The 25811-nt window shown below is 42.4% G+C and overlaps 1 protein-coding gene across 1 annotated transcript in view; it reads right to left on the bottom strand.

The window, feature by feature from the left end:
* Nucleotides 1-25811, bottom strand: part of STK32A (serine/threonine kinase 32A) — a 121153-nt gene that overhangs the window by 28235 nt on the left and 67107 nt on the right. Inside the window, exons 5-6 of the mRNA XM_028119126.2 lie at nucleotides 8328-8365; nucleotides 1869-1958 (exon numbers count right to left, since the gene is read on the bottom strand). Coding sequence (XP_027974927.2) covers nucleotides 1869-1958; nucleotides 8328-8365 — 128 coding nt within the window. The remainder of the gene's footprint in view (nucleotides 1-1868; nucleotides 1959-8327; nucleotides 8366-25811) is intronic.

Genomic DNA, 25811 nt, shown 5'->3' with positions numbered 1-25811 from the left:
TCTTGCTTAATACATTTTAATGCTTTTTGCCCATTAAAACATCTACTTCAGATACTTTACATTTCAGTCCTATGAATTTAAAGACTAATCTCAAGTCTGATCCAGAGCTCTCTCCTACAACGGGGCTAGATTCAGCCCCCTTGGTGTGAAGATTGCCAACCTGGCTGTCATATCCCTTCTCCCTTTTCCTAGAAAATACCATTTGTTTTAGGACATGGAAGAGGGAGAGTGGAGGCAGAGGGATCCTAACACAAGTGCCCTGGGGTGATCTCTCTTCAGTTGCTTCTAATAGCTGACGTGGCTCCTTGTCTATAGCAGAGCTTCTCAACCCTGGCTGCATGGCAGAATTACCTGAAGAGCTTTTCAAGCACCCTGTGCTTGGGGGACACCTCCAAGATCCTGATATAGTTGAGCTCTATTGGAATTGGTGGTGTTTCTAGTAAGCCACGCCAATAGGAACCGCCCTCCCTCTAGGCTACTGGCGGGGTCCCTCACAAGCTGGATCCCACCCTCTGGCTAATCCAGACACACACGCAAACACTGCTGTCTGTCTCCTGATGTTATGGTCCCCAGGAAGACTTAACTCCACGGACAGATCGGGCTCTGTGTGTACCAGGACCAGTCAGCACGTACGGTGAGGAACCAGACATGGACCAAGCATGGAAATCCAAGTCACTCACCTCACAGTTACCCACAGAATTTCCAGATACATCTCTTGAGATCTGACTCACCTATCCTAGGTGGGGAGAGTGGAAAAGCCCCTCTTCCTGAATCCCTTTGGGGAAAGGACAGCAGTTGTCTCTTTACATTTCTGGGGATGGGTGGGAGACAAGGCTAGTTCTGCCAGAATGGCGTCCAGAGATGCTCCAACAAGAGCACTTAAGAATTTGTAGTAATTTGTGAGTGTTAACATAATTAAATGTGAGACCTTGTTGACAGTTTTGGCACCTAACCTTATCCTTTTAGTCACCCTTGGGGTGTATTTTGAATCTTCAGGCAAAATCCAGTTCTCCGTCTTTAAAAAGGAGAACTCATGGGTTTGTCATGGTGCTAAAACTAAAAGTAAAATGACATCTGGGAGGCGCTGTGTGAACTTTACAGCCCTACGTGTGTAATGCGGGGTTATGTAAATGATGGGTATAGTAATTCTTATGTCACTTATCACCATCGGAGTTATTACTGTACTTTACTTCTATCTGATTCTATTTTTTATTTTTTAAGAAGATTTTATTTATTTATTTATTTATTTATTTATTTAGGGGAGAGAGAGAGAGAGAGAGGGAGAGAGAGAGAGAGCGCTTGTGAGTGGGAGGGGCAGAGAGGGAGAGACCAAGCAGACTCCACTGCTGAGCGCGGAGCTCAATGCAGGGCTTGATCTCATGACCCCGAGATCATGACCTGAGCCGAAACCAACTGACTGAGCCACCCAAGTGCCCCTGATTCTATTTTTAAAAAGTTCTCTCACTAGAAGGTAAGCTCCATGAGCCGGAGACCTTGTGTATTTTGCTCACTTACAGGATCACCTGCCGCAGATACCGTGCCACGCCCCCAGAGGCAATTCGTAGATATTTATTCAATCAACCACTATTCTTTGTTAGGAAGTGGGTAGAAGCTCTCCTGAATAACTCATTAAACAGTGTTTCGAAGCGTGCTTCGAACTGAATCAAGGTCAGATTGGGTGCTTGCTAAATGGAGCCTCCTGAGGCTCACCTCAGACCCGTGAACTCAGAAGCTCCCCAGGTAAAGTCACAGGAGAACTTGGCATTCCTAGCTGCAAGTGCCTCCAGATGACTGGACCTGGATTAAATGTCTACCGGAACAAAAACGCCAAGCCTTGCTCTTAGCACTGCCGCTCATGGAGCCCGTACCCATGTAAGGCTTGGTGCCCGCCGCGGTGGCGAGCCGCGTCTCCCTGGGCAGCATCGCGGCGACGTTGAAGTCTGTGATGTGCACGTGCCCTGGAGAGACAAAAGCAGCACACAGAACGGTAAGCCCCATTCAACTCCGCGGCACAGCCATGCTTCTAACAGCCTCTGGAAGCTTAATCTGTCAATACTTGCGAGCCTGTTGCAAGTGTGCAAGTAGCAGTACCATTATTCTGCCCTCACGACCAGCATGGTCATCAGCGAACTGAGTATCTGTTGGCAAACCTGCAGTTCAATCTCAGAAACTTTTAACCTGCCTGGTTAAGAGCTCCCGCTCTGGTAAGTCCCCTTACGATTTTTTTGTTGGCAACATTTTAACTTGGTGACACCTGTGAGTATCAAGAGGGAGGCAGCCGAAAGGCATTCTACGTATCAAATTTCCAAGCATTTTTCCAAGTGTCTCTTAGGGGACTTTTTTTTTCAGAGATAAATATCGCTACTCTAAAGCTGACACAAATGTGGATACATGTATTTATTTCTTTGCCAAGCAAGAGGCCTTTTTCCTCCTTGTTTCTCAGACATAGCGTGAGTATTTTTTTGTCTGATAGTTTAGGTTGTCCTCTACCCACCCGTAACAAAATAATGTATTAGGGGAAGGCAGGGGCAAAAAAGTCAAGTTTTATTTATAAAGAGGCTGTAGAATGAGCCCTGGGCAGCGAGCCAAGAGACCCGAGTTCTGCCCTGAGCTCTGCCCCTAATATATCATAGCCTTTCTGTCCCTTTTCTATGTTGAAGCCAAGTTTCTTTTTGTAAAAAAAGAAAAAGAAGAGAAAAAGAAACGGGTGAACTAGCTCATCTCAAGGGTCTCTCTCGGCTCTGACACTCATGACATAGAGTGTGGGTCTAATACCTCCGCTCCTCACGGAGCAGCCCCTGCGAAGTGTTAGAGTCCCTGCATTTCCAGCCGGAAGGAGGAAGAGGGCAGTAGCAGCCGCCCAGGCAGACAGCCCGATTTGTTAGCTGTTGGCACAAAATTCATACACTTGCCGAGGCCCTGGAAGGGTTGGCATTTCCATTTCCATGCTCTGTGGTTCTGATGAGACACGGCTGCTATTGGAGGGGATGCCATCTGATCCTTCTTCCGTGTCTCCCAGTCCACGCTCCTCACTGCCAGACCTCTCAGTCTGCTCCCTGACAGCATTCAGCGTGCTGCTGAAGACAAACCTCACTGCCTTTATTGCTGGGGTTTTGTTTTGTGCAAAAAAGTGTTTTGTGTCGCTGATGTGATGACATTTTAATAAAGTAAGAGTAGCACTCGTCGGGTTGAAAGTGAAGATATTCTTTCCCGAATGGTACCAACAGATAATTTTGGTAACTCTTTTATCACACTATAGGTTGTCTCAGTTTTTTCTTCCTTTCTCCCCGAGTCATGCTCAAGTGGCTCACTGATACAAATTAGGTCAGCCTGGAGACACTGTAGTTAAGAAGAGCTTGTTCTCTGGAGTCAGACTGCTTGGCTTCAAGCCCAAGTTTGACCACTAACTCACTGTGTTACCTTTAAAGGTGACACCTTCTCTGTACAGTTGGGATGGCAACAGGAATTTTCTTATGAGTTTATTGGGAAGATCATTTAATTCAACTATCATTATTGTCATTACTTCTACCTTTTTCTCACTCTGTTTCTGCCTGAGGATCTTGACCACCACAGCACTCCTGGCCACCATAACCAGTCAGCAGAAACCTCCAGCTTTCAAACATTTCCACTACCCCAAAATGTTGAGCGTCTGGGTGCCACATCTTCCGGGATTCTTGTTAAAAATGCATATCCTGGGGCGCCTGGGTGGCTCAGTCATTAAGCGTCTGTTCAGGTCATGGTCCCAGGGTCCTGGGATCGAGCCCCGCATTGGGCTCCCTGCTCCGCGGGAGGCCTGCTTCTCCCTCTCCCACTCCCCCTGCTTGTGTTCCCTCTCTCGCTGTGCCTCTCTGTCAAATGAATAAAATCTTAAAAAAAATGCATATCCTTAGGCACTAGCTGAGACTTAGTGAATATGGTTATTGGGAATAGGGTACTGCTATTCTCTCTCTTTCTCTTTCTTCATATATTTATTATCTATGTATCTGCTGATGCCTATAGGTAGATATATAGATATAGGTATTTAGGGATAGATCGATTTTTTTAAAAGATTTATTTAGTTTTAGAGAGAGAGAGAGAGAGAGAGAAAGAAAGGGCAGAGGGAGAGTCTTAAGCAGACTCCAAGCTGAGTGTGGAGCCCGACACGGGGCTAGATCCTATGACCCTGAGATCACGACCTGAGCTAAAAGCAAGAGTCAGACGCTTAACCGACTGTGCCACTTAGGCACCCCTAGATAATTTTTTTCCTTAAAAAAGATGCTTCCCACTAGATTTTTAGTCCTGTCTTGGGACCCACCCAGCAAGGAAGAAGCTGTTCAGATAGCATGCTTAGTGCTTCCTCCTAACCCCCAGACTGAGTTTTTGCCTTTCTCCATTCCCTGGGACTAGGGATGATATTAAGGAAACTAAATTATAGATGATGCCATAATTGTCATTTCCTCAGATATGCCAGGCAGACGTTATTGTTCCTCTGGATGCAGCATTTATTTCCTGAATAATTTAAGACAACCACAAAAACTTAGACACTATGGAATTGATAGAATTGGACGGGGTACTTAAGTTGGTAGGATATGAAAATATTTATCAGGACGATTGATGATGAGCCATCTGAGATCTAATGTCAGCCTGGGTTCTGAGCTAGTGAATGAGACATTTGAGGAGAACAGTAACAGGTATGCTCTAAATTAAAAACATTTTTTCACTCCCATTCTGAATGTTCATTGACACGGTGGGAAGATTCTCCATTTTACAAAGGGCTTCAGCTCCTTTAAGTACCAGTCTTTTCTGATGAATATGAATGAATATGAATCAGTAAGAATAAAACAAAGTTTCTGCCTGTCGCCGAATGGCGCTGAATTAGAATGTAAGCAACATGGTGTGATACACAGCTCACTTGGGGGAACAGGCGTAGGAGGCATGTCAGAGACAGGCAATTAGCCTTCACGGTTGCTAAAATCCCCGTGCAAAAGGCGCATGTGATGGCCCATCAGGGTTGAAACACTATAAATGTGGATGGAGAGGACAAATGGGGGTTTCTAACTGGAGACATGGAAAAGCACGCCAGCAGACACTCGAAAATGCACCCATTGATTTGTGGGGCAGCTGATTCTCACAGGAGTAACTCTACAGAATGTGCTCAGGGCTGGGGGTTATCAGGGATGTATTCATTTAAGAGTGGCTGATTACAGTCCCTGAGCCATGCCGGAAAGCCTTAGTTTCTCAGTAAATAACCTTAAAAAATTATATTCTTCAGAAGGGGAGCCCCAGGACAATGTTTAGAGAATAGCTCTCTATCTTTTTTGTTTGTTTGCTTCTATCCCCTTCACAGATCTGTTCCTTTCCAGAACAATGTTTCTCTTATTAACCACGGTGGTTCTCAAGTTGAGTTCAGGATGAGAAAATAATACAAAAAAAGTCCTATTAATTCATTGTTGAAACCCAAAACCTTAATAGTGAAAGCGTCATTGTAAATAGTTCACCAGGTAACAGGTGTAGACTGAGACGGCCGCTCATACTCCCTGAACAACAGAGCCCCAGCCTGAGCAAGAAGAAAATGCCCCCAAAACTGGGCTTAGCCCCCTGCGCCCAGGAGGGAAAAGCAGAACAGACCACCGAAGGCATAGCTGCCTGAGAATTAGTGCTGAACAAAACTGCATACACATAAGAGCTAACAAGTAGACACACAGAAGCTTTGGCATACCCCTTCTGGAACCAAAATAATTCTGTAGAAGGGTAAGGGCCCAGCTTTCACTGACCACCTGCTATAGACAGACCCACATAAAACAAGATGTGGAAGCCTTAGCTTGCTTCTTTAGGGGAGAATGTCACTACCTCATGGAATTATACTAATATTTATCTTCTGAGTGATTTCCTTGTGGCAGACACTGCAATCAGCACTTTATAAATAGTATGCTAGTTCATTTTTATAGTGACTCTAAGAATTAATTACTCCTTTGGTTCGCCACAAAACTGAGACTCAGAGAAAGTTTAGACAGTCTGTGGAAACTCTCAGAGCTAGTGATTGGTGAGGCGGTGAACTGGGTCTTGAACTCAGGCGATTGGGCTCCAGAATCCATGCTTTTAACTATAATATTACACAATTATTCTTTCATGAGGGTGGTTTCTAAGGGCAGGTAAACTTGAAGATTAAGTTATTTCTGGACCATTCTTCTAATCTACAATCACCAAGTTGGCAAGAAAATAAGAAGGGGAAAGAAATCGAATGAGAGAGGATCAGATGACCTTATGGTGGAAATAAGATGAAGCCATGTTTGAGGCCCAAGATGAAAATGTCGTTCTCTGAATGGAAGGTAAATCTTGAAAAGGTTGTAGTCAACAGGACCCAAATGTCTCCCTTCGGGGCCTCAACAAGTGGTAGAGCAATATATTGTCCACAAAGGCAACCAGAAAAGGGAGCAGGTGGGGACAGAACCCCAGACTGTGTTTTGCCTGACCAGCCACGCACCTTCATAAGGCCGGGGTGGGGAGACAGAGAACCTTCTTTTAAATTGTGCAGAAGCGGCCTCTATGGGGGAAGGGAGGCCCTCCCCACAACTGTGAAGCCCCACAGAGTTTATCTGCACCAGGGTGAGAGAGGCTCCTGCCTCCTCTCTAATCATGGACAGCCAGTGTTCTCATGAATGTCACCTTCACGCCAAGTCTCACTCTTGCTCACGTTTTGGAGATTGCGAGAATCTGCTCCCGCATGTCAGAAGCAGTAAAGGGAAGGAAGAAATTAGGCACTGGAAGAAAGTGGAAATAATCTTTTTAGACAGTCCATAAATAAGTAATGACCCTGAGCTTCGAAATTAGAGGTCATACACAAAGTGTTTCTTAGCCCTCTGAGCGCAGGTGGGGTCTGGCAAATCAGGTTGGAAATGCAGTGAGGTAAATAAGTAATGAGCAATGGATGGTACTTGGAGTTGCAGGCCCACTGCAAATCCCTTTTGTAAAAGTCAAATGAATAAGGAGCCCTGCACACTTAGGACTCCCTCATCCAACACATGATGGGCATGTCCTGAGCACATCAGAAAGATCTTAGTGCCGCTGTTAACATTTATAACCTGCAGGCTGTGTGTCCTACGGGTCTGCCCTGATGGACCAGTATATCCAAACATACATTAAAAGGAACAGTGGGAAGAGAGGACACCCATTAATCATTATTGGCGAAAGCTTGCTCTCAGGATATCCTTAATCTGTGTTTCTTGGGTTTCCAGCCTTCACTGATCACCTTCATGGTTACTGCCAAATCCCTGTATCACTTTCCCATCTAGATGCCTCATACACTGTTGTCCGCTTTCTCTTTTTCTTTAAATTGATGAGCTTTCTTAAACTGAAAAATCTTCGAACCAAAAACTTGGTATCTCTTCTGCAAATGTGAAACCAATTTTCCCTCATAAGAAGAAAAGCATAAAAGTAGATGCAATGAGAACAAAATGGTGTCACTAATCATTCAGTAGATACTCTTGCCTGCCACATGCTCTGAGCTTGAGGCCTTTTCTGCTTTATTAAAAAAGAGGTGATTTTTAGAAAGATATTAAGGCAAATTAGCACCAAAAAAACTGCGATGGTTTTCTTGAAAAAAATCAGTAGAAGTGTAACAAAGTTGAAAAGGGAGTGACTTTTTCATTATTTAAATATAATGTTATTTAAGGGTATCCTAGGGTACCTTGCCACTGCTACAATAATGAAGTTCACCCATCTTGTCCCTCCTACACATCAAATCAAGTTTGTGCATAGAACTCAGCTGAATCAAGCAGGGCATTTTCCGTGTGTAATCCTCCTTTGCTGGGGTAATCGTTTTTGTCCGACATGCTTTTTCTTTTTTTTTTTAATGAAAAAATTTATTTTTATTTATTTTCCTTTATTTTCATTCTTCCTCCTATTTTTTCCATATACATCTATTTTGATTTATTTACCTTTAATTCTTTTTTTCAGGTTTTTTTACTCTTTTATTATTTTAAATTTTATTTTAAATCTACATTTTTATATGTGATTGCAATTAATGCAAATGTATGATATTTATACCAATTACTTGTGCTGTAGCAATCAACCAGTTGCTAGTACTAAATGTTTTTTTCTTTTTTTTAATTATGTTATGTTAATCACCATATATTACATCATTAGTTTTGGATGTAGTGTTCCATGATTCATTGTTTGTGCATAACACCCAGTGCTCCACGCAGAACGTGCCCTCTTTAATACCCCCCACCCCCCTCCCCTCTAGAACCCGCAGTTTGTTTCTCAGAGTCCATCGTCTCATGGTTCGTCTCCCCCTCCAATTTTTCTATGTGCAAGTCATGTTGATTGCAAACAAATCATTTACTTACCATGTTCATCAAGCAAAATATTGTCAGGCTTCATATCCCTAGGAAAGTAAAAGGAAAAGAGAAAGTTGCTCATAAACAAACAAACAAACAAACAAACAAACCAGAACTAAAGGGTAAAAGTGAAAATACACAAGAGTTCCAAGTAGGGTTGAAACAATGAGCTAGCCCGTCATCCTTCACAATCTCATCCAGTTACCATGGTGAATCTCTAACTCGGTTACCATGAAGACTCCCAAATTCTAGATCAGAAAACAGGGGCTTAAAGAGGTTAAGCAACTTAAGTCACAGAGTTAGTAAAAGGAAGAACTGGGCTTTGAGCTTGAGTCTTTCTCATTCGAAAGCTCACATTCTTTTGTTTTTTTAATTAACATATAATGTATTATTTTTTTCAGGGGTACAGGTCTGTGATTCATCAGTCTTACGCAACACCCAGCGCTCACCACAACACATACCCTCCCCAGTGTCCATCACCCAGCCGCCCCATCCCTCCCACCCCCCCTCCCCTCCAGCAACCCTCAGTTTGTTTCCTAAGATTAAGAGTCTCTTATGGTTTGTCTCCCTCTCTGGTTTCATCTTGTTTCATTTTTTCCTCTTCAAAAGCTCACATTCTTAAATTCTTAAGTAGCATATGACTTGTAAACATGTAAGTATAGCTCCTTGGGTCACAGGGGCAATTAAATTGCCATAAGGTAGTAGTACTCATTATCATTTTCATCTGTGTCACTGGACTGAACTTCAAGACTCTACAAAACAGGGGCACCTGGGTGGCTCAGTTGGTTGGGTGACTGCCTTCGGCTCAGGTCATGATCCTGGAGTCCCGGGATCGAGTCCCACATCGGGCTCCCTGCTCGGCAGGGAGTCTGCTTCTCCCTCTGACCCTCCTCCCTCTCATGCTCTCTGCCTCTCATTCGCTCTCTCGCAAATAAAATCTTAAAAAAATAAAAATAAAAAAAAGACTCTACAAAACAAGGGAAAAATGATACGTAATATGGTTATATTTTAAACCTGAAGAAATTAGAATCTTTTTAAGGATGAAGCTCTAATGCTTCTAGTTACTTAATAAATATTATTGCTGGGGTAGTTAAAGGAGTGGGGCTTGTCTTGCAGACACTAGTGAGATCCTTAAATCCATAGGCAAGAACAAAACTCACCTTCTTCCAGTGAAGGGAGTAGTTTGATGGTAAATACTTAGAGGAGTGGCCTGCAGCATTTTCAGAGTCCTCATGACACGAGTATTAGCATGAGCAGCTCTCCTCAAGCAGAGAACAGCATTGTCGTTTTTAAGGGCCCTTGCTCTTGGGTTCCCAGGGTTTTACTGCCCTTCCCTAATGCACCATTGAAGTCCTTCAACCTAAATTCACAAAAGCCATTAAAGATAAAATTCTGCAATAGGTTTTGGGGACGCATTTTCAGCCTAGTCAAGTGGCTTTTATGTCACTAGAATAAGATGACCTTAGTCTTTGACAGACCAAGCATGTCAGGGTCCTCTTTTCTTGAAAATATTAATGAATAACAAGCCCCTTACCTACAAGCAGCGCAAAGTATATGCCACACCAACGTGCAGGTGCATGGACGGTCTCATGAACTTTGAATATTTTCTTATTTTGCTTGTGAGGTTCCTAACATGAATTCTGGCTTCATAAGTGAACATCTGTATGTGTGGCACATTTTTCTCTGGTGCAGGGTACAACTGGCTAAAAGAGAGTGTCGGAGGGTTTCAAACTGCCTGTTTCTATGGCTGAACTCTCTCTCAGCATTGCAACTCCACCCCAAACCCTTTGATGGATTCCAGTGTTTCCAGAATTAGGCAGTCCAAACTCACTCATATGAAATAAAATCCCTTTCATCATCTGGCTCCTGTGCTGCAGCCACACACAAGCACCTGGGGTCCCCCACATGCTCCCTGTGTCTCCCCACCTTCTGCTTTTGCTTTGCCTGAATCAGAGCTCTCTCACCATGGGCTCAGAAAAAGCAGATTCATCCCTTGACTCAAAGCTCCAATGCCACTTCCTTCAGGAAGCCTTCTCTGAATTTCCAGTTCTGAGTCATTTCCCCCTCCTCTGTGCTCTGCGTCGTATACTTCTAACAGCATAACATTTATCATGCTTATATCTATTTTTTCCCAACTGGATCGTAAACTCCTGATGTCAGGGATGGTTTCTAGGTTAATGTCATATTCCATTACACAGGCTCACAGTGCTTGGTAGGCAGTAAATGAATGACTAAATGATACCAGGAGAATTTCTAGTGCATTCAAGAAGGTTAATCCTAGTGGTATATACCAGAGCAGTAATGGTGTGCCATCAAATACTGTGCAATTCAAAGCTCGATGTAAACCGGGTATTAGGCTCTTGCTCCTTCTTCCAGACCAGCCCCAGTGAGCATCAGCAAAAAGGAGGCCCCATGGAGCTCTGCCGGGAGGGAAGACACTTGGGTATGACAAGATTAGTAAAATGATTTATTTGCCTGAATTTATGAGGGCTTGGTGAGAAAAATGACTTGCTGTGGGCTTGACACTTTGGGAACTTTCTATGAAATCCTAAAACATCATTTTTCTTAAGTATCAAAGCCACATCTCATTATATCCACTACCTTTCCCAGAAACTACCTTGAAGCTTAAAGAATAATACAGAGATCAGAGAGGTAAAAATTAGCTCATGTGATACTTCTTACTTCAGTCTTAGATTCATTTATTCATCAAATACTTACTACTTTGATAAGTCACTGTGCCAGAGTATAGGAAATATAAATGAGGTCTACTTCTTTCTGGGATGGAGAGGGTAAGAAATTTCATAAGGAACTACGCCAAAAGGTTTACAGTGGTAAAGGGGCATGCTTACTACCAAATTCGGAGAAGGAATAAGAGGAAAATATAAGACAAATATTTAAAAAGTGGACTTTTAACATAAAAATAAAGTCTATAAACACAAATTCTGAGTAAATAGCTTCCCCAAAATGTGACGAGGTAACTTCTAAGTCACTACGGGGTAAACTGCAGTATGCTAACATTGTTTATTCACATACCAGAAGAATGAAAATATGAATGAAAATAAACCCTGTGTACTATATTAAAATTCCTGATAGAACAAGTTGATATTTTCTAGTTTTGAAATTTAGCAGCACTTCCTTATCTCGTTAGCCTGGTCAAATAATACTAAGTATGAGAGAACTTATTCTAAGCCGTTTCTTTCATTTAAGGTGACCTATACTATGGTTTAACTCCGTGGTTACATTCAGAATCACCTGGCAGGGCTGTAAACAACATGGGTTCTCTGACCTAGTTCAGTCCTGAGGCAGTCGGACTCTCTGTGGCTGGGCCTACGTGTCTGGCCAAAAACAAGCAGAGACTTCTAGGACCTTCTGATGTATAGTCGTCTTCAGAAATACCATCCAGGCATTGTCCACAGCCAAAGATGTCAATCTGACTTTAAACTATGAACCTCTTAGAAACTTATCCATGAACGAAAAGGCATTGGAAAAGCACAGCACTTAGCATTTTTGACCAAATTCTTTGGTTAAGATATATATGGAGGACTCTTAACAACTTCCATATCATCAGCAGGTCATGAATGAGTTCCCTCTCTCTCTCTTGCTATTCATCATTCTTGATGATAATGTCTCTGTGGATGTTTCACTGAATCCCTTAGCACTCACTTCCCCGAATTTCCTCCAGTTATCTTTCGGTCTGTGGACCCCAGTCGTTTCCTTATTCCCATGTCCTAACTGTTCCTTTGCTGTTACAACAGCCCGCCCCCTGACCAACCTCACCTTCTATCCAATCCACTTCCCAAGCCGGCACATGCAGCACCCTGAGGCCACCAAATATTGATTCTGTCACTTTGCATTTACGCATCACAACTCTCACTCATTTCCTCAGTTCCCTTCCCCAGCCGTTGTTAACATTCCTTGTATAAATCTTTAATTCTCTTACCCCCTTCAATTGTTCTCACCTATTAAAACCCCAGTATTGGTTAAACCCAACTCCCCCATCCCTCTCACCTACACCGAAGCTCCTGAATTTTCCTAGAAACAGTCATAGTAATATTGACTTCTCACTCAAACTCATGGCCACACATCTCAAGCCAGCACCCGTGTGCCAAGCCATAGTGAGATGCCTTCTCCAAGAGGAGCATTGCACACTTTCCCATGGCCTTCAGGTTTCTTCCATGTTCCCTCCCACTTTCTCTCAGTTGATGACTGAACCTCCTTACTTCACGAAGACAAGAGAACCATCTACCACTAAGTCTACCAACCTCCCTGTTTCTATATCCATACTCACGGCCTTGCCTCCAGTTATACTAGATGAAAAGCCCTTGCACCTACCCCAGTCAGCTCTTCTCCAGGGGCTCTGGATCTTATCTCCTCTCATCTTCTCATGGATTTCTCTCAGCTAGGTGTTCCTTCCTTCTCCTACACCTTCTTTTTCTGTCTCTCTTGTATGAAGTATGTTATGATTGAGTCTCTTGGAAATACCTTCCTTGATGCCAAGTGACTTCCACTTATCGTCCCATTTTACTATTTTCCTTAGCAATAACAACTCTGGATTGAGTGGTTAATAGAAATTAGAAACAGCATCTCCATTCTCCTCCTCAGCTGTTCTAACCAGGCTTCCATTCCCCTCTACTTCCTGAAATTGCCCCTGTCAGGTACATTGATGACCTCCAGCTTGCCACATCCATTGGCTGCACTGTTTTTTATCATGCTTAACTTCTCTGTGGGCTGATCATTCCTTCCCTTCTGACATACTTTATTCTTGTGGCTTGCAAAAAACCCCTTTCTCCTTCTTTTCCTTCTGCCACAGAGATTCCTCCTCTGTCTTGTCTGCTGGTATCTTCTTGTTTCAACTTCTAAATGCTGAGATTCCCCAGAGCTCAGTTGTATATACTATATACAACTACTCTCTACTTAAGTTACTTCATTTAGTCCTGTGATTTTAAATATTATATATATATATACATATATATATATAAATATATAAAATCTCTATCCCTGACCCTGGAATTCTAGATTAATAATATATCAAACTTCCTGCTTGAAGTTTCCATCTGTATGTCTAACAGCCATGATAAATATAATATGTTCTAAAGAGAATTTTTGTTATTTATCCACATCCCACACAAACACTCAAACCCTCTTATTGTAGAATCCCTTACCCTAGTACATGGCCCCATAATTCTCCCATTGTAAAAATGAAAATCTTGAGATCATTCTTTGTGTGTGTGTGTGAGAGAGAGAGAGAGACAGGGAGTGGGTGCACACGAGCAGGGGAGAGGGAGAGAGAGAATCTTAAGCAGGCTCCACGCCCAATGTGGAGCCTGACATGGGGGCTGATCTCATGACCCTGAGACAAAATCAAGGGTCAGATGCTTAACCAACTGAGCCACCCAGGTACCCCATCTTGAGATCATCCTTAATTCTCTTCTTTCTTTAACTCATAACACCAGTCCTTCAACAACTCTTGATAACTTTACCTTTGAAGTAGAATTATTGAAAACAGTATGGCAGGTCCTCAAAAAATTAAACATGGAAATTAACATACGATCCCACAGTTCTATTTCTATGGGTCTAGACCCCAAAGAACTGAAAAGCAGACACCTGAACAGATAGTTGTATATCCGTATTTGTAGCAGGACTATTCACAGTAGTCAAGAAGTAGAAACACACCAAATATCCGTCAATGGGGGAAGGAGAAACAGAATGTGGTGTATACAGACAGTGGGATCCAGCTTTAAAAAGGAATGGAATTCTGATGCAGGCTACAACATGGATGAACCATGAAAACATTATACAACGTGAAATACACCAGACACGTAGGGACAAACATGGTATGATTCCACTTACATGAGGTAATTAGAATAGTCAAATTCACAGAGACAGAAAATAGAATAGTGGTTACCAAGGGCTGGGGTGAAGAGGGAATAGTAATTGATGTTTAATGGGTAGAGTTTCAGTTTGGGATGATGAACAAGTTCTGGAGATGGATGGTGATGGCTGTATAGCAGTGTGAATGTACTTCATGTACTTTGTCACTTGAAAATGGTTAAAATGATAGATTTTATTTTATGTATATTTTGCTACAATAAACATAAATAAATAGAATTACCATTTCTACTGCTACCATTGTATCTCTCAGTTGAAGTATTGCAGTAGTACCTTCTTGTTTCTTATTGTCCCCTGACAAGCCACTGACCACAAAGCACCCAGAGTGGTGGTGTTCATTACACACATCTTCCCTGTGTAATGTCCTCTGGCTCCCAGCCCATATGGAATAAAATCTAAACCACTCACCACTGGCATTATATGCCCTTTACATACTCTAGCCCTGCACAGCCCTGAGCCCCACACAACAGCATCCTGTCCCTGAGACACACCATGCTCCAACTGCACTGGTCTGCCTTACCTCCTCTGTACCGATGGCCCCCTCTGCCTGCAGTCCTGTTCTCCCAGACCTTCACTTGGCTCACTGCTTCCGCTCATTTCAGGTCTCTGCTAAAACATCATGTACAAGTTCTTTCCTGACCACTCAACCTAGAGTAGCCTCCCCTACCATCCTTACCTCTTGACCTCCATCTTATGTTCAGTGCAGTACTTAACACTGTTTTCTTTTTTCTTTTTTAACACTGTTTTCTTATTTATTTATGACTTTTCTACCCCTATTGGAATGCAAGTTCTCAGAGAAAGGACATCTTTTCTGTATTGTTCAGTACCATAGCTCCCAAGCTCGTTGAAGTGCCCAGAACAAAGGAAAGGCTTAAGTAAATGTTTGTCATAAAAACGAGTGAAACTGGTCCCTTGGCTTCTCCAACTTCCGGAAGAATAAGCCATATATTTATTTTCTCCTTAAGAAGAGAGAGGAAAAGGGGCGCCTGGGTGGCTCAGTCATTAGGTGTCTGCCTTCAGCTCAGGTCATGATCCCAGGGTCCTGGGATCGAGCCCTGCTTCGGGCTCCCTGCTCGGTGCAGGGGGGGGTTGCTGCTTCTCCCTCTCCCACTCTTGCTCCCCCTGCTTGTGTTCCCTCTCTCGTGTCTCTCTCTGTCAAATAAATAAATAAAATCCTTAAAATAAAATAAAAAAAAGAAGAGAGAGGAAAAAACAAAGCAAAAAAGCCCTCTCTCTATCCCCGATGCACTGTACTTACTGTTGGTCAACTAAAACATTGACCATTTATATTAAGTTTGAGTGTATATTAGAGTAAGGGTAAGAAAGAAGTGATTTCTGCACAATTAGAGTCTGTGATTTCAGAGAGGGGCTACAGAATTTTGGGGGTGGTAAGTTGCAGTTCTAGGGACACACATTCTGTAGAAATTCTTAATTCCGTCTTGATTTGATGAAACAGAAAAGGCTGAATCAGCTGATGCCTACTGTGGCAACTATAAATAACACCGTAGAAATACAATGCTCCCTGTGGCAGGGTCCAAGGCGGAACTGATATATCTGCTCTTCTCACTTAAATGACTTTACAAGTCATTAGCAGAACTTAATAGGCTAATTACATCCCTTCACTGTACCTACCCTGGAATCAAGTTGTTAACCCTGCAATCCGATATGGGGTATTGTGAGAACAAGGAACAAGAAAATCCTTGTATCCAAACCACAATCAAGCCCTTCAGTGTCCATGGCTTTCTGACAGGTCTACAGTTTGGGTTTAATTCTTTGTTACATAATGTACTCTTATACAGGATCCTCTCCAAGTTCTTGAGAGGGGAAAAAATATACATACGATTCTATAATATATTATTTAAGATGTCACACAAAGGCTATTGGTCACACAAACAGATGTAAAGAAAAACCAGTGAGGTGGGGATGGCAGGGTGTAAGGGGTAATTGTAAGAAGAAATGCATGGTTTGGAACAGGGGGCGGTAGTGAAGAGTGCCAGAGTGACATTATGGACCAGGTACAGCCTCCATCTCTTTTTTACTAACTGGCTGATTCTTTTTTTTTTTTTATTTAAATTTCATTTTTTTTAATTGAGAGATAACTGACATACAACATTAGTTTCAGGTATAGAACATAATGATTCAATACTTATATATATTGTGAAATGATCACTACAATAAGTCTAGTTAGTGTCCATCACCACACATAGTTACAGTGGGTTTTTTTGTCTTTTGTGTTTTACTGTGATGAGAATTTTTAAGATTTACTCTTTTAGCAGCTTTCTGCCTGCTTATTTTTGTTGTTGTTGTTCAACTCCAGCATTTCCCACAGTTTGTTCAGGGGGATATGAGTTACAAATACATTCTGTAATAATATGTATATTACATATTCCATATATAGTATTTATAAGTACTATTTATAAATGCTATGTATAAATACTAGTATTTATAAAACATATAAACATATACTGTTTGCATATTCATTTTGGGTGTAATGGCTTTTCGTGGATAGCACTGCTTTTCATTTGTCATCCCACTGCACAGGTCCAATGCCATTATATATTAATCGGGTGATGAGGGCAGTGATTTTACCATCCTCCCATCCATGAAAATGTTACACAGTATCCCCCTTTTTTTTTCTTTTTTATGAGAGAGAGAGAGAGAGAGAGCACATGAGAGGGGGGAGGGTCAGAGGGAGAAGCAGACTCCCCGCTGAGCAGGGAGCCCGACGCGGGACTCGATCCCGGGACTCCAGGGTCATGACCTGAGCCCAACCAACTGAGCCACCCAGGCGCCCACACAGTATCCCTTTTTGAATTTGTGTTTCTTTTCCCCAAGTATCACTGAAGACACCAGCACACTCACCATGCCTTTCTTCTCTCAGATGTCTTCTCCCATGGCTTCTAAATTTCCCCTCCATTGGCCGTAATAATTTAGCTTGTATGTCCCCTCAGCAAAACACAAGCTAGAGCATTAGACCCCCATGTCAGCATCTCGCTCTCCTCCAATCCCCACAACCCAAGCAACTTTGAAGAGATTCACCCAACCAAGATAGGTTTCTTTGGTAAAGGGGAAGGGTGGTGGGAACCAGATGTTAATGACCCTTTGGTGAAAAAAGAGGACAATTCTTCAGTAGAGAGCACTTGAGGGAGTTACAAATAAGCTCTTTTTTTTTTTTATTATGTTATGTTAATCACCATACATTACATCATTAGTTTTTGATGCAGTGTTCCATGATTCATTGTTTGTGCATAACACCCAGTGCTCCACGCAGAACGTGCCCTCTTTAATACTTATCACCGGGCTAACCCATCCCCCCCACCCCCCTCCCTACAAATAATCTCTTAAGTCAGGATCTGAGAAAGGACTTCTTAATAGTCAGACACTTCCAAAGTTGGCGTGAACTATCACGAGATCTTAAAATGTGACGTGGATGCTGTCACTGAGCCTGGATAAGTATTTGACAGCAATCCAGCAAGTGGGTGGTGCAGCAGAGGAATACTCACCTGCTCAGCTGACCTTTCAAAACGCTTTGAGTCCCGACCCTCTGTGAGCCACCCAAGGCTTCTCACAGAGGCTCCCTAAAAGTCACCTCCCTTCATTGATTTATCACTTAGATGCCAAAGGAAAACGGTACTATCCACATTTGTCTAAATAAATAAATAGATAAATAATAAATAAAATAATTTTTTTAAAAAAGGAGACTTAAAGGCACTGACTTGCCTACAGTCTCATAGCTCATAAATGGCAGAGATGGAATTTAAATGTCATGGTCTTTCCACTATTGCTCACTTGGTTATTTTTGGCAAGTAGGTTCCAAGCATGGGGCCAGTTCTTTAGTTAGTAGTGTCTGCCATGTTGAAAAGGAGGGCCTTCACGTTCAAGAGAAAAGAGTGCAAGATCGATCAGCAAATCCTGATAGAGGCATACGAAGAGGGGTTTGAGGAAAGTTGATAAACAAAAGAAAACGGCCCAACTACTGTACTATCCCTGAATAATAGAATGGTTCCAGCAGCTTCCATTTATTGTCCATGCTACAGCAGCTACTTGATAGACAACGTATCTTTTATTGCTCACAACAGCTCCCTAACTTAGGTATTACACCCATTTTTGCAGGTAAAGAAAGGGGAGCTCAGAGAGTTTAAATTACTTGTCCAAGATTACATGACAAGCAACTGCTGGAGCTGGGGTACGACCAGAAATTGTGAGGTGAGATCTTAGTTTATATCTCAAATGTTTATATTTTAGTTCTCCTAAGGAGAAAGAAGAATGTCCTCACATACCTGGGGGTCTGGGATGTGGCTCACATTAGGCTGCAGCAAGTTTAATTTTGTTTGTATAGTTACAAATCATGTATATTTTCCACCCTGCTCTATAATATAGCCATGTCTCTTTTAAGGTAAAGGTGAATTTCCACGTGTCTTACCACGGAGTAAATCTGTCGTTCTAGGAAGGTGAAATCATGCTTATCCTGATGGTACGGACCCAACAGTACAGATACTCCCATTGAGAAGCATGGTTATATACCACCATCCCACTCACTTGAGATTTCAGCCAACTTGCAATCTTCGGAGGCGGAATGTTTAATGACAAGGCTTCCTGCCTTGCTGTTTAGCATTCGTCAATGCTCATTCACTGCCATTATTTCCTTTAATTTGGATTCACACAGCTAGAAACCTAGGTCACATTTACCTGTTCTGTAACCAGGGAAGCAAGGACACAGCATTAGGGACCTGAGGTAAATCCCCTAGCCACGGAGATTGGCCTGAACTCCTGGATCTTTCCCTCAATCCCAAGAGATTTTTAGGGATAGAAATGTACTAGTTAGAGGAAGGTAAAGAGTCTACAAAGTAAGAGAGACTAAAAGGTGGTCATCTATTGATCATAACAGATTAACTGTCATGAGAGGGTTTTTGTCTGTTTTTTATAATCAAATAGAGGAGAGGAGTATTCAGTTTGAGGCAAAAGGCAATTTGTTCCATTTCAGCTCCAGAACTGAAAATATCCTCTCTCGCCAGGGTCACACACGACCTGGCTGGAATTCAGGCCCAGGTCATCCGGTACCAGCCTCTCAAAAAGAGAGGCTATAGAGGTACCACATAGAGGTACCTCTATGTGGCCATACTGCCTACCTATAGGAGATCATGAAATTCGCCCAGCCTTCTTGGTAATAGAACCCCACTTTGGCAGCAGCACACCCAGTCCCAGGCTGAGGGATGATTGGCATACATCAGTCATGAGAATTTGGTTTCCCTTATCACAGCCTCCTTTCCCATAGGGATGAGCCAGAACAGCCAACGAGATCTAAGGGGATTCTACTGTAAGGGCCTTCAGAAAAACTTTTGCTTCCCTGGTAAAAGATTAGAAATACCCTTCTGAGACTGAGACCCCTGATTCTGTATCTTGAGGACAATAACAGTTTCTATAGAGTTGCTGTGAGGGTTTAGTGATACGAGGTAGATAAAACTCTGAGTCCAGTAGTCTGCACACAGTGGTTGTTCAATTGTCAGAAAACATTGATCAAATGATTAGGAAGTGTCCAGTGGTAGAAAGGGCTAGTTGGTGAGAAACTGATGTTAAACTGAGGGTATTAAAGGATGAATAGTTGTTTTCAACTGTAATTGAACCATTGTGATGTACTAATGATGGTAGATTTCACTTAACGCAACATGTGAGAAACGAGGATAAGCCTTTAAGTGCTGTATTCTATATTATCCTCAAACAGCCTTATCAAGTCGGTGCAATGATTCTCCCTATTTCATAGATGGGACCCCCCCAGAAGCCCAGATAGCTGATGGAGCTCTCCTATTGTTACCCATTATTATGAGAAGTCAGGACTCCACTTCTATCACCGGAAGTGATATTCAAAATACTTCACAAGGAACAAACACTAATCAGAACAGGGTGCTGACCAGTAACACTCCTGGAGGCCACTGATAAATGACCAGTACGCCACTACCTATGGGGGACGCCTAAGTGGAAGCCGTGTCTGACGTAAGGCTCCCACGGGCAGCGGCAGAACCAACCAGGAGGCTGCCTGTGATTCAATAGGAGGAAGAACTTTCTGAGAATCAGGTGTGTCTGAATGTGAAATGAATGACTTTATGTGGCAGCCAATGTCCCATCTCTGACATATTGAAAGGCTAGGAAGACAGTTTCTTCTCAGAGAGTTGCGGAAGGAATTCTGTCTTTGGTTGGAGGTAGGACTTGATTTCTAAGCTAACCTTCACCTCTAATATCCTACGGCTTCGTAAGAGCCTTAGTTGTTTGACATCGCTCTGGAAAATAGCAATATGGCTTCCCTTCATTAGCCATCCCTGTTTTCCCAAGCATGTAACAGGAAATTATCATATTTTTTCAGCTGTATTACCTATGACATTATTAAATCCATTTTACAAATTAGAAAAATAAAGCTTGGAAAAAGCATGCCAATCCATTACCTGCAGAGTGAGCCCCTTAGACCCTTCATCTGCAGGCTCGGTCTTACCCTGACGTCCGGATTAGCTAGTGTACCCCATTCTCTATCATCTCCAGCCTTATTTTCATACCACCCACTGTGGATGCTCTATTCCTACGTCCAAAGTGATAACAAATTCAAATATGTCCCCTTTTTTGGACTGGCTTTGTATTTTCACTCAAGTACAAATGGGAAATAAGTATTTGCTTGAACATGGTGAGCTGATCTGGCCTGGGCTCCCCTCTCTTACAGCTGCTTGAACTACTCTCCCCCTTTCTCACAAAGACCACTGTTCTGCTCCAGGACAGAACAGACTTCCACCTTAGATCTGCTTGGCCAGCAAGTCTGGCTTCAGATGTCGCCTACCAACTGGGGCTTCTCTGAGCCCCACTCTAATGCATCAGGTAGCCTCCCCCCCAGATGAGATCCCTGCTTATTGCCCATGAAGCACTGAGGGCAATCTGTAATGAACATGGTTATTTACACATCTGATTCCTTGTTCAGTGTCTATCTCTTCAATTAAACCGTGAGCTCTATAAGGACAACAAAATATGTTTTTATTCTTCAAAGCTCTATTCAAGAACTATGTGCCCGGCACACAAACAAGTGACTAAACCTGAAAGAATGAAGCTTAAGCTTTGTACTGAAATGTGTATAGGCAAAGTAAAATTTAATTTGGACCAAGTTGCAGGTTGCATATTAATGAAACTTGGAACCTTATAGAAATTACTAGAAGCACAGCGCAGGCTAGTTAAATGTTAACCTGTAAACGAGCCATTCTCTGCCTTTTTCACGTGGGTTTTCACAAATGGGTGGTCTCGGCTGAGAAGCCCAGTCACAAAGCTCCTTTCGAAACTGCCTGATGCCTAATACAAAGAAGGCAGATTCTCCTGTGTTCGCAATGTGTTATTCATGCTCATTCATTATTCGGTAGCTCGGGAGCAGGTGCTGGGTACAACATATCAAACTAATACCCTCATTACTGCACTGCCGTTTTGTTTTTGAGGCTCAAGTGGCCCTTCTGCTGTGGGAGTTAGAAAAAGAACATTTGCAAGGCTTATGATCTACTGAAGAGAAGACTGACCAAAACAAAAAGAAAGGGCATTTTCTTAACTGCTCCATAGAAAATGGTGGCCTGAAACCAAATTCTTGATCCCACTGCAACAATAAATATTATCAATACAGGGGAAAAGAAGAAAGCCAACATCAGGTGGAATGTACACAGTACAAGTAATCAGTTAATCTATCATTTTTTTGGAGCTGTAGTTTTCTCATACTGGACATGCTGCTTTGGTATATTGAAAAAGATTGAACTTCCCTTATAGATGCTTAAAAGCAAAACAAAACAACTTGGACTAGAGAAATGTTATAAAAAAGCCACAGATATTTGAAATATCTTTTTTTTTTTGATATTTGAAATATCTTGCCAAATCTGAAACACAAAAGGTAGTCTCTGGACAACATAAAATAGTTTACCATATACTAAAGCCAATGGATTTGATTTATTGAATATTCTCTTGGGTTACCCTAATTTTACAGGCAATTTTAACAAGTTTTTTTTTAAGATTTTATTTATTTATTTGGCAGAGAGAGATAGTGAGAGGGGGAACACAAGCAGGGGGAGTGGGAGAGGGAGAAGCAGGCTTCCCGCTGAGTAGGGAGCCTGATGAGGGGCTTGATCCCAGGACCCCGAGATCATGACCTGAGCCAAAGGCAGACACTTAATGACTGAGCCACCCAGGCACCCCTTTAGCAAGTTTTTTTTTTTTAAATTCTGGTCTCCCATCCCATAATATATTCGAAGCAGCCTATCAAGAGTGAGGACAGAAGCTGTTCTGAGTAGCACCTGCTACATGGGAAGAGTGAAGTCTTAGCAGCTAAGCAAACTGTACAAGCATATTGGATTAGTTTGCTAGGGCTCCTGTAACAAAGTACTACCAACTGAGGGGCTTAGAAAACCCCAGAAACATGTTATCTCCCAGTTCTGGAGAGTACAAGTCCAAAGTCAAGATTTTAGCGGGGCTATGCTCCCTCTGAAACCTGTATGGGAGAGCCCTTCCTTGCTTCTCCCTAGCTTCTGTTGGTTTGTTGGCAATCTTGGGCCTCCCTTGAGTTCTAGATGCACCACTCCAGTCCTCCATCTTGACATGGCATTCTCCCTGTGTCCTTCACATCATCCTCCCTCTGTGCCCAAATATCCTCTTTTGATAAGAATACCAGTTACACTGGAGTAGGGCCACCGTAATGAACCAGTTTTACTTGATTACCTCTGTGTACTGAACCAGTGCCTAACTGGTTAGGAAATATGCCTGTTTCCTAATAAGGTCACATTCTGAGATACTTGGATTTAGGATTTGAACATATCTTTTTGGGAGAGATGCAATTTAGCCCATAGCCCATACCAACTAAAAATACTTACCTAAACCAATGTTTGTTGCTGTTGGGTAAATGGCAGTAAACAGCTCATCTGATCTTGAGGGTGCCTATTATTTTTGTATGAATAAAAATAAGGGAGCCTGTACCAAGAGCAGATATATGATATCTTTGAGATAATCCTAGTTTTGAATCTGGTCTTAGTATACTAACTATGATATTAGGCAAATTATTCAACCCTGTCATGGTACCATGGACTATCAAATTAGGCCACACATACAAAATGCTTATTATCATGGTGGCCACTGGTATAGGCACAATAAATGACAGCTCTTCTTAAGTCATTAAGAAGATGATCTATGTATTTCGTACTATATTAAATGGTTAAAAAATGTTGGTGAACAGAAAGGAGTAGGCACCTTCAGGAATTAGAAAAACATCTCTCCAGATGACACAACTCCCACAGGCTTCAGAAAGCTGGGGGTGTCACTGAGTTGGCAAGTTCATTCATCTGTCACTCAATAATTGCTGACTAAAATGATTAGCTGCAGAAAGATCTCATTTTCCCCTATGCATTATCATCTCAGGAAAATGAAGTATGACTTTCAAGATAGTATGGTGTGTGTGAGTCAGACAAAAAGGTGAAATGTCAGCCAGGAAAGCTCTGCCTGTAACAATAACTAAAGACCTTGGTTGAAACAAATACTTTTGGTTCGCAACTCAACAGCAAAGAAGACCTTAACTGGTCACTGCGCTAACAGCTGTTTATCACTTCTCACTGTCACATGGTCTTCAGGTAGTACATTTTTTCTTTTAAGATTTTATTTATTTGTCAGAGAGAGGGAGCACAAGTAAGCCTGACACGGGGCTCCATCCCAGGACCCCGAGATCATGGCCTGAGCCAAAGGTAGACGCTCAACCAACTGAGCCACCCAGGGGTCCCACAGACAGTACATTTCAGTCACACAACCTTCTTGGGGAGAAATGCGTATGTGGTAAAGAGCAAAGAAACAATGAAATCATACTTTGAAGAGCATCCTACCAGAGCTAAGAGGGAACCATCCTAGACTCTTAGGTGTGAAAGAACCATTCCGGATCATTTCATCAAACCTCCTTGACAGGGAAGTTTGCGGCTATGTTTAAGGTCATAGAGGAAATCAGAATCTGTTGTAGTACAACTTCTCGGAGGAATTATAGAGGACAGACTCAAGGTGACCCCCATGATCCCCACTTCCTGGTGTTCTTGTCTTGTATCATCCTCAGCCCCTGAATGTGGGCTGATTATATGGCTTGATTCTAACCAACATTATGTAACAAATTTGATGAGATGTCACTCCTGTTATTGTGTTCTATTATGTAATGGTTATTCAGTGATATATACTCTGCCTTTCTAGCACACTCGCTCTAGATTCTTGCTCTCCTCACTGAATTTGAGAAAACAAGCTAACATAAGTCCTACAGCCACAAGGAAATTAATTCTGCCAACATCCTGACTGAAGTTGGAAGCTGACTCTTGCCCAGGCCAGCCTGCAGGAGAGAACCCAGTCCTGGCCGACACCTTGAATGCAGCCTTGCAGAGAACCCAGTTAAGATGTGCCTAGACTCCTAACCTGAACTACGAGATAATCAACATGTGTTATTTTAAGTCACTTTGTGGTCATTTTTTGCATAGCATAAAAAACTAATACACCACGGAGGAAAAGGCAGCACAGAGCTCCACATGCTGTGGGCACACAGCAGGAATGTTTGGAATAAATTTAAAAAGTTGCTGAAGACAACATCACCCACGGTACCCTTTACCTGCTACGTTCACCCAAGGATCACAAGTCTGTACTGTCCTTGTTCATTAGTTCAGTCATCGATTTATTCAGCAACCACTCTGGATTAGATTATGTGCTGGGATTAAGAACATGAGTGAGGTGCTCCACCCATAAGAGCTTAAGTTTAGGAGGGAGAGGCAGCACTTGATAAAGAATCTTGTGATCCAGGGGCTCCAAATTAGAAGCATGAATATAACCATTGTGAAGATGCAAATGAGTGCGTGCGTGCGTTTGCGCGTGTGTGATGGGATACACACGTAACCACTGATTTTATTTACACTACATGCCACCGGATTAAAACACCTTTCTGATATGGATGTTGAAATGTTTCCTTGGCTCCCTTTCATGCTGTGATGTCATTAACTCTGGATGACAGGGCAGTCGTCTGTCCTTTCCCCACTGCAGATCAGCACGAAGAACACCGTCTAGCAACGAGGTGCTCAAGAGCCAGCTGTTGAATGAATATTTATAGTAGAGGCATTGTCCCTAAGATTTTTCTTCACCATTGAAATGCTGATTTCTAGAAGAATGATAGCAACGTCTTGCAAGTAGCTACTTCAGTCCAAGAGCAAATGTGGGAAAACTAGTTCCTATGTGTCTCTTTCTGGAGGGTCTGAGATGAACCTGAGCGTCAGTTATTGGTTCCTGCGATGATAGCCAAGAAGACAAAGGTGACGAATAACAATACCATCCTGTCTATTTTGGGAAATCATACATTTTCTTTTTTTCCTCCTTCAATGCATCTGGAATCAGCTGGAGATGAAATGTTTGCAGCTCTCTGTTGTACTGCAGTTATCCCTACAAATTGCCTCATTAGAGTTTCATCGCGTTCCTATAGGATTCGGAAAGCAGGGAATATATACATATATATATATATAACTTGAGAGCGGGGTAATTCTTACAAAGAGGAAAAAAACCGATCAAACATTCCTTCGCAAATAGCATTTTGGTCCAGGA

This window comes from Eumetopias jubatus, unplaced genomic scaffold (genome assembly GCF_037043125.1).
Source record: "Eumetopias jubatus isolate StellerSeaLion01/CBP00866 unplaced genomic scaffold, mEumJub1_p1.0 scaffold_5, whole genome shotgun sequence".
Lineage (NCBI taxonomy): Eukaryota > Metazoa > Chordata > Mammalia > Carnivora > Otariidae > Eumetopias > Eumetopias jubatus.
Note: the sequence above shows the minus strand (reverse complement) of the source record. Positions and strands in the feature narration are given on the sequence as shown.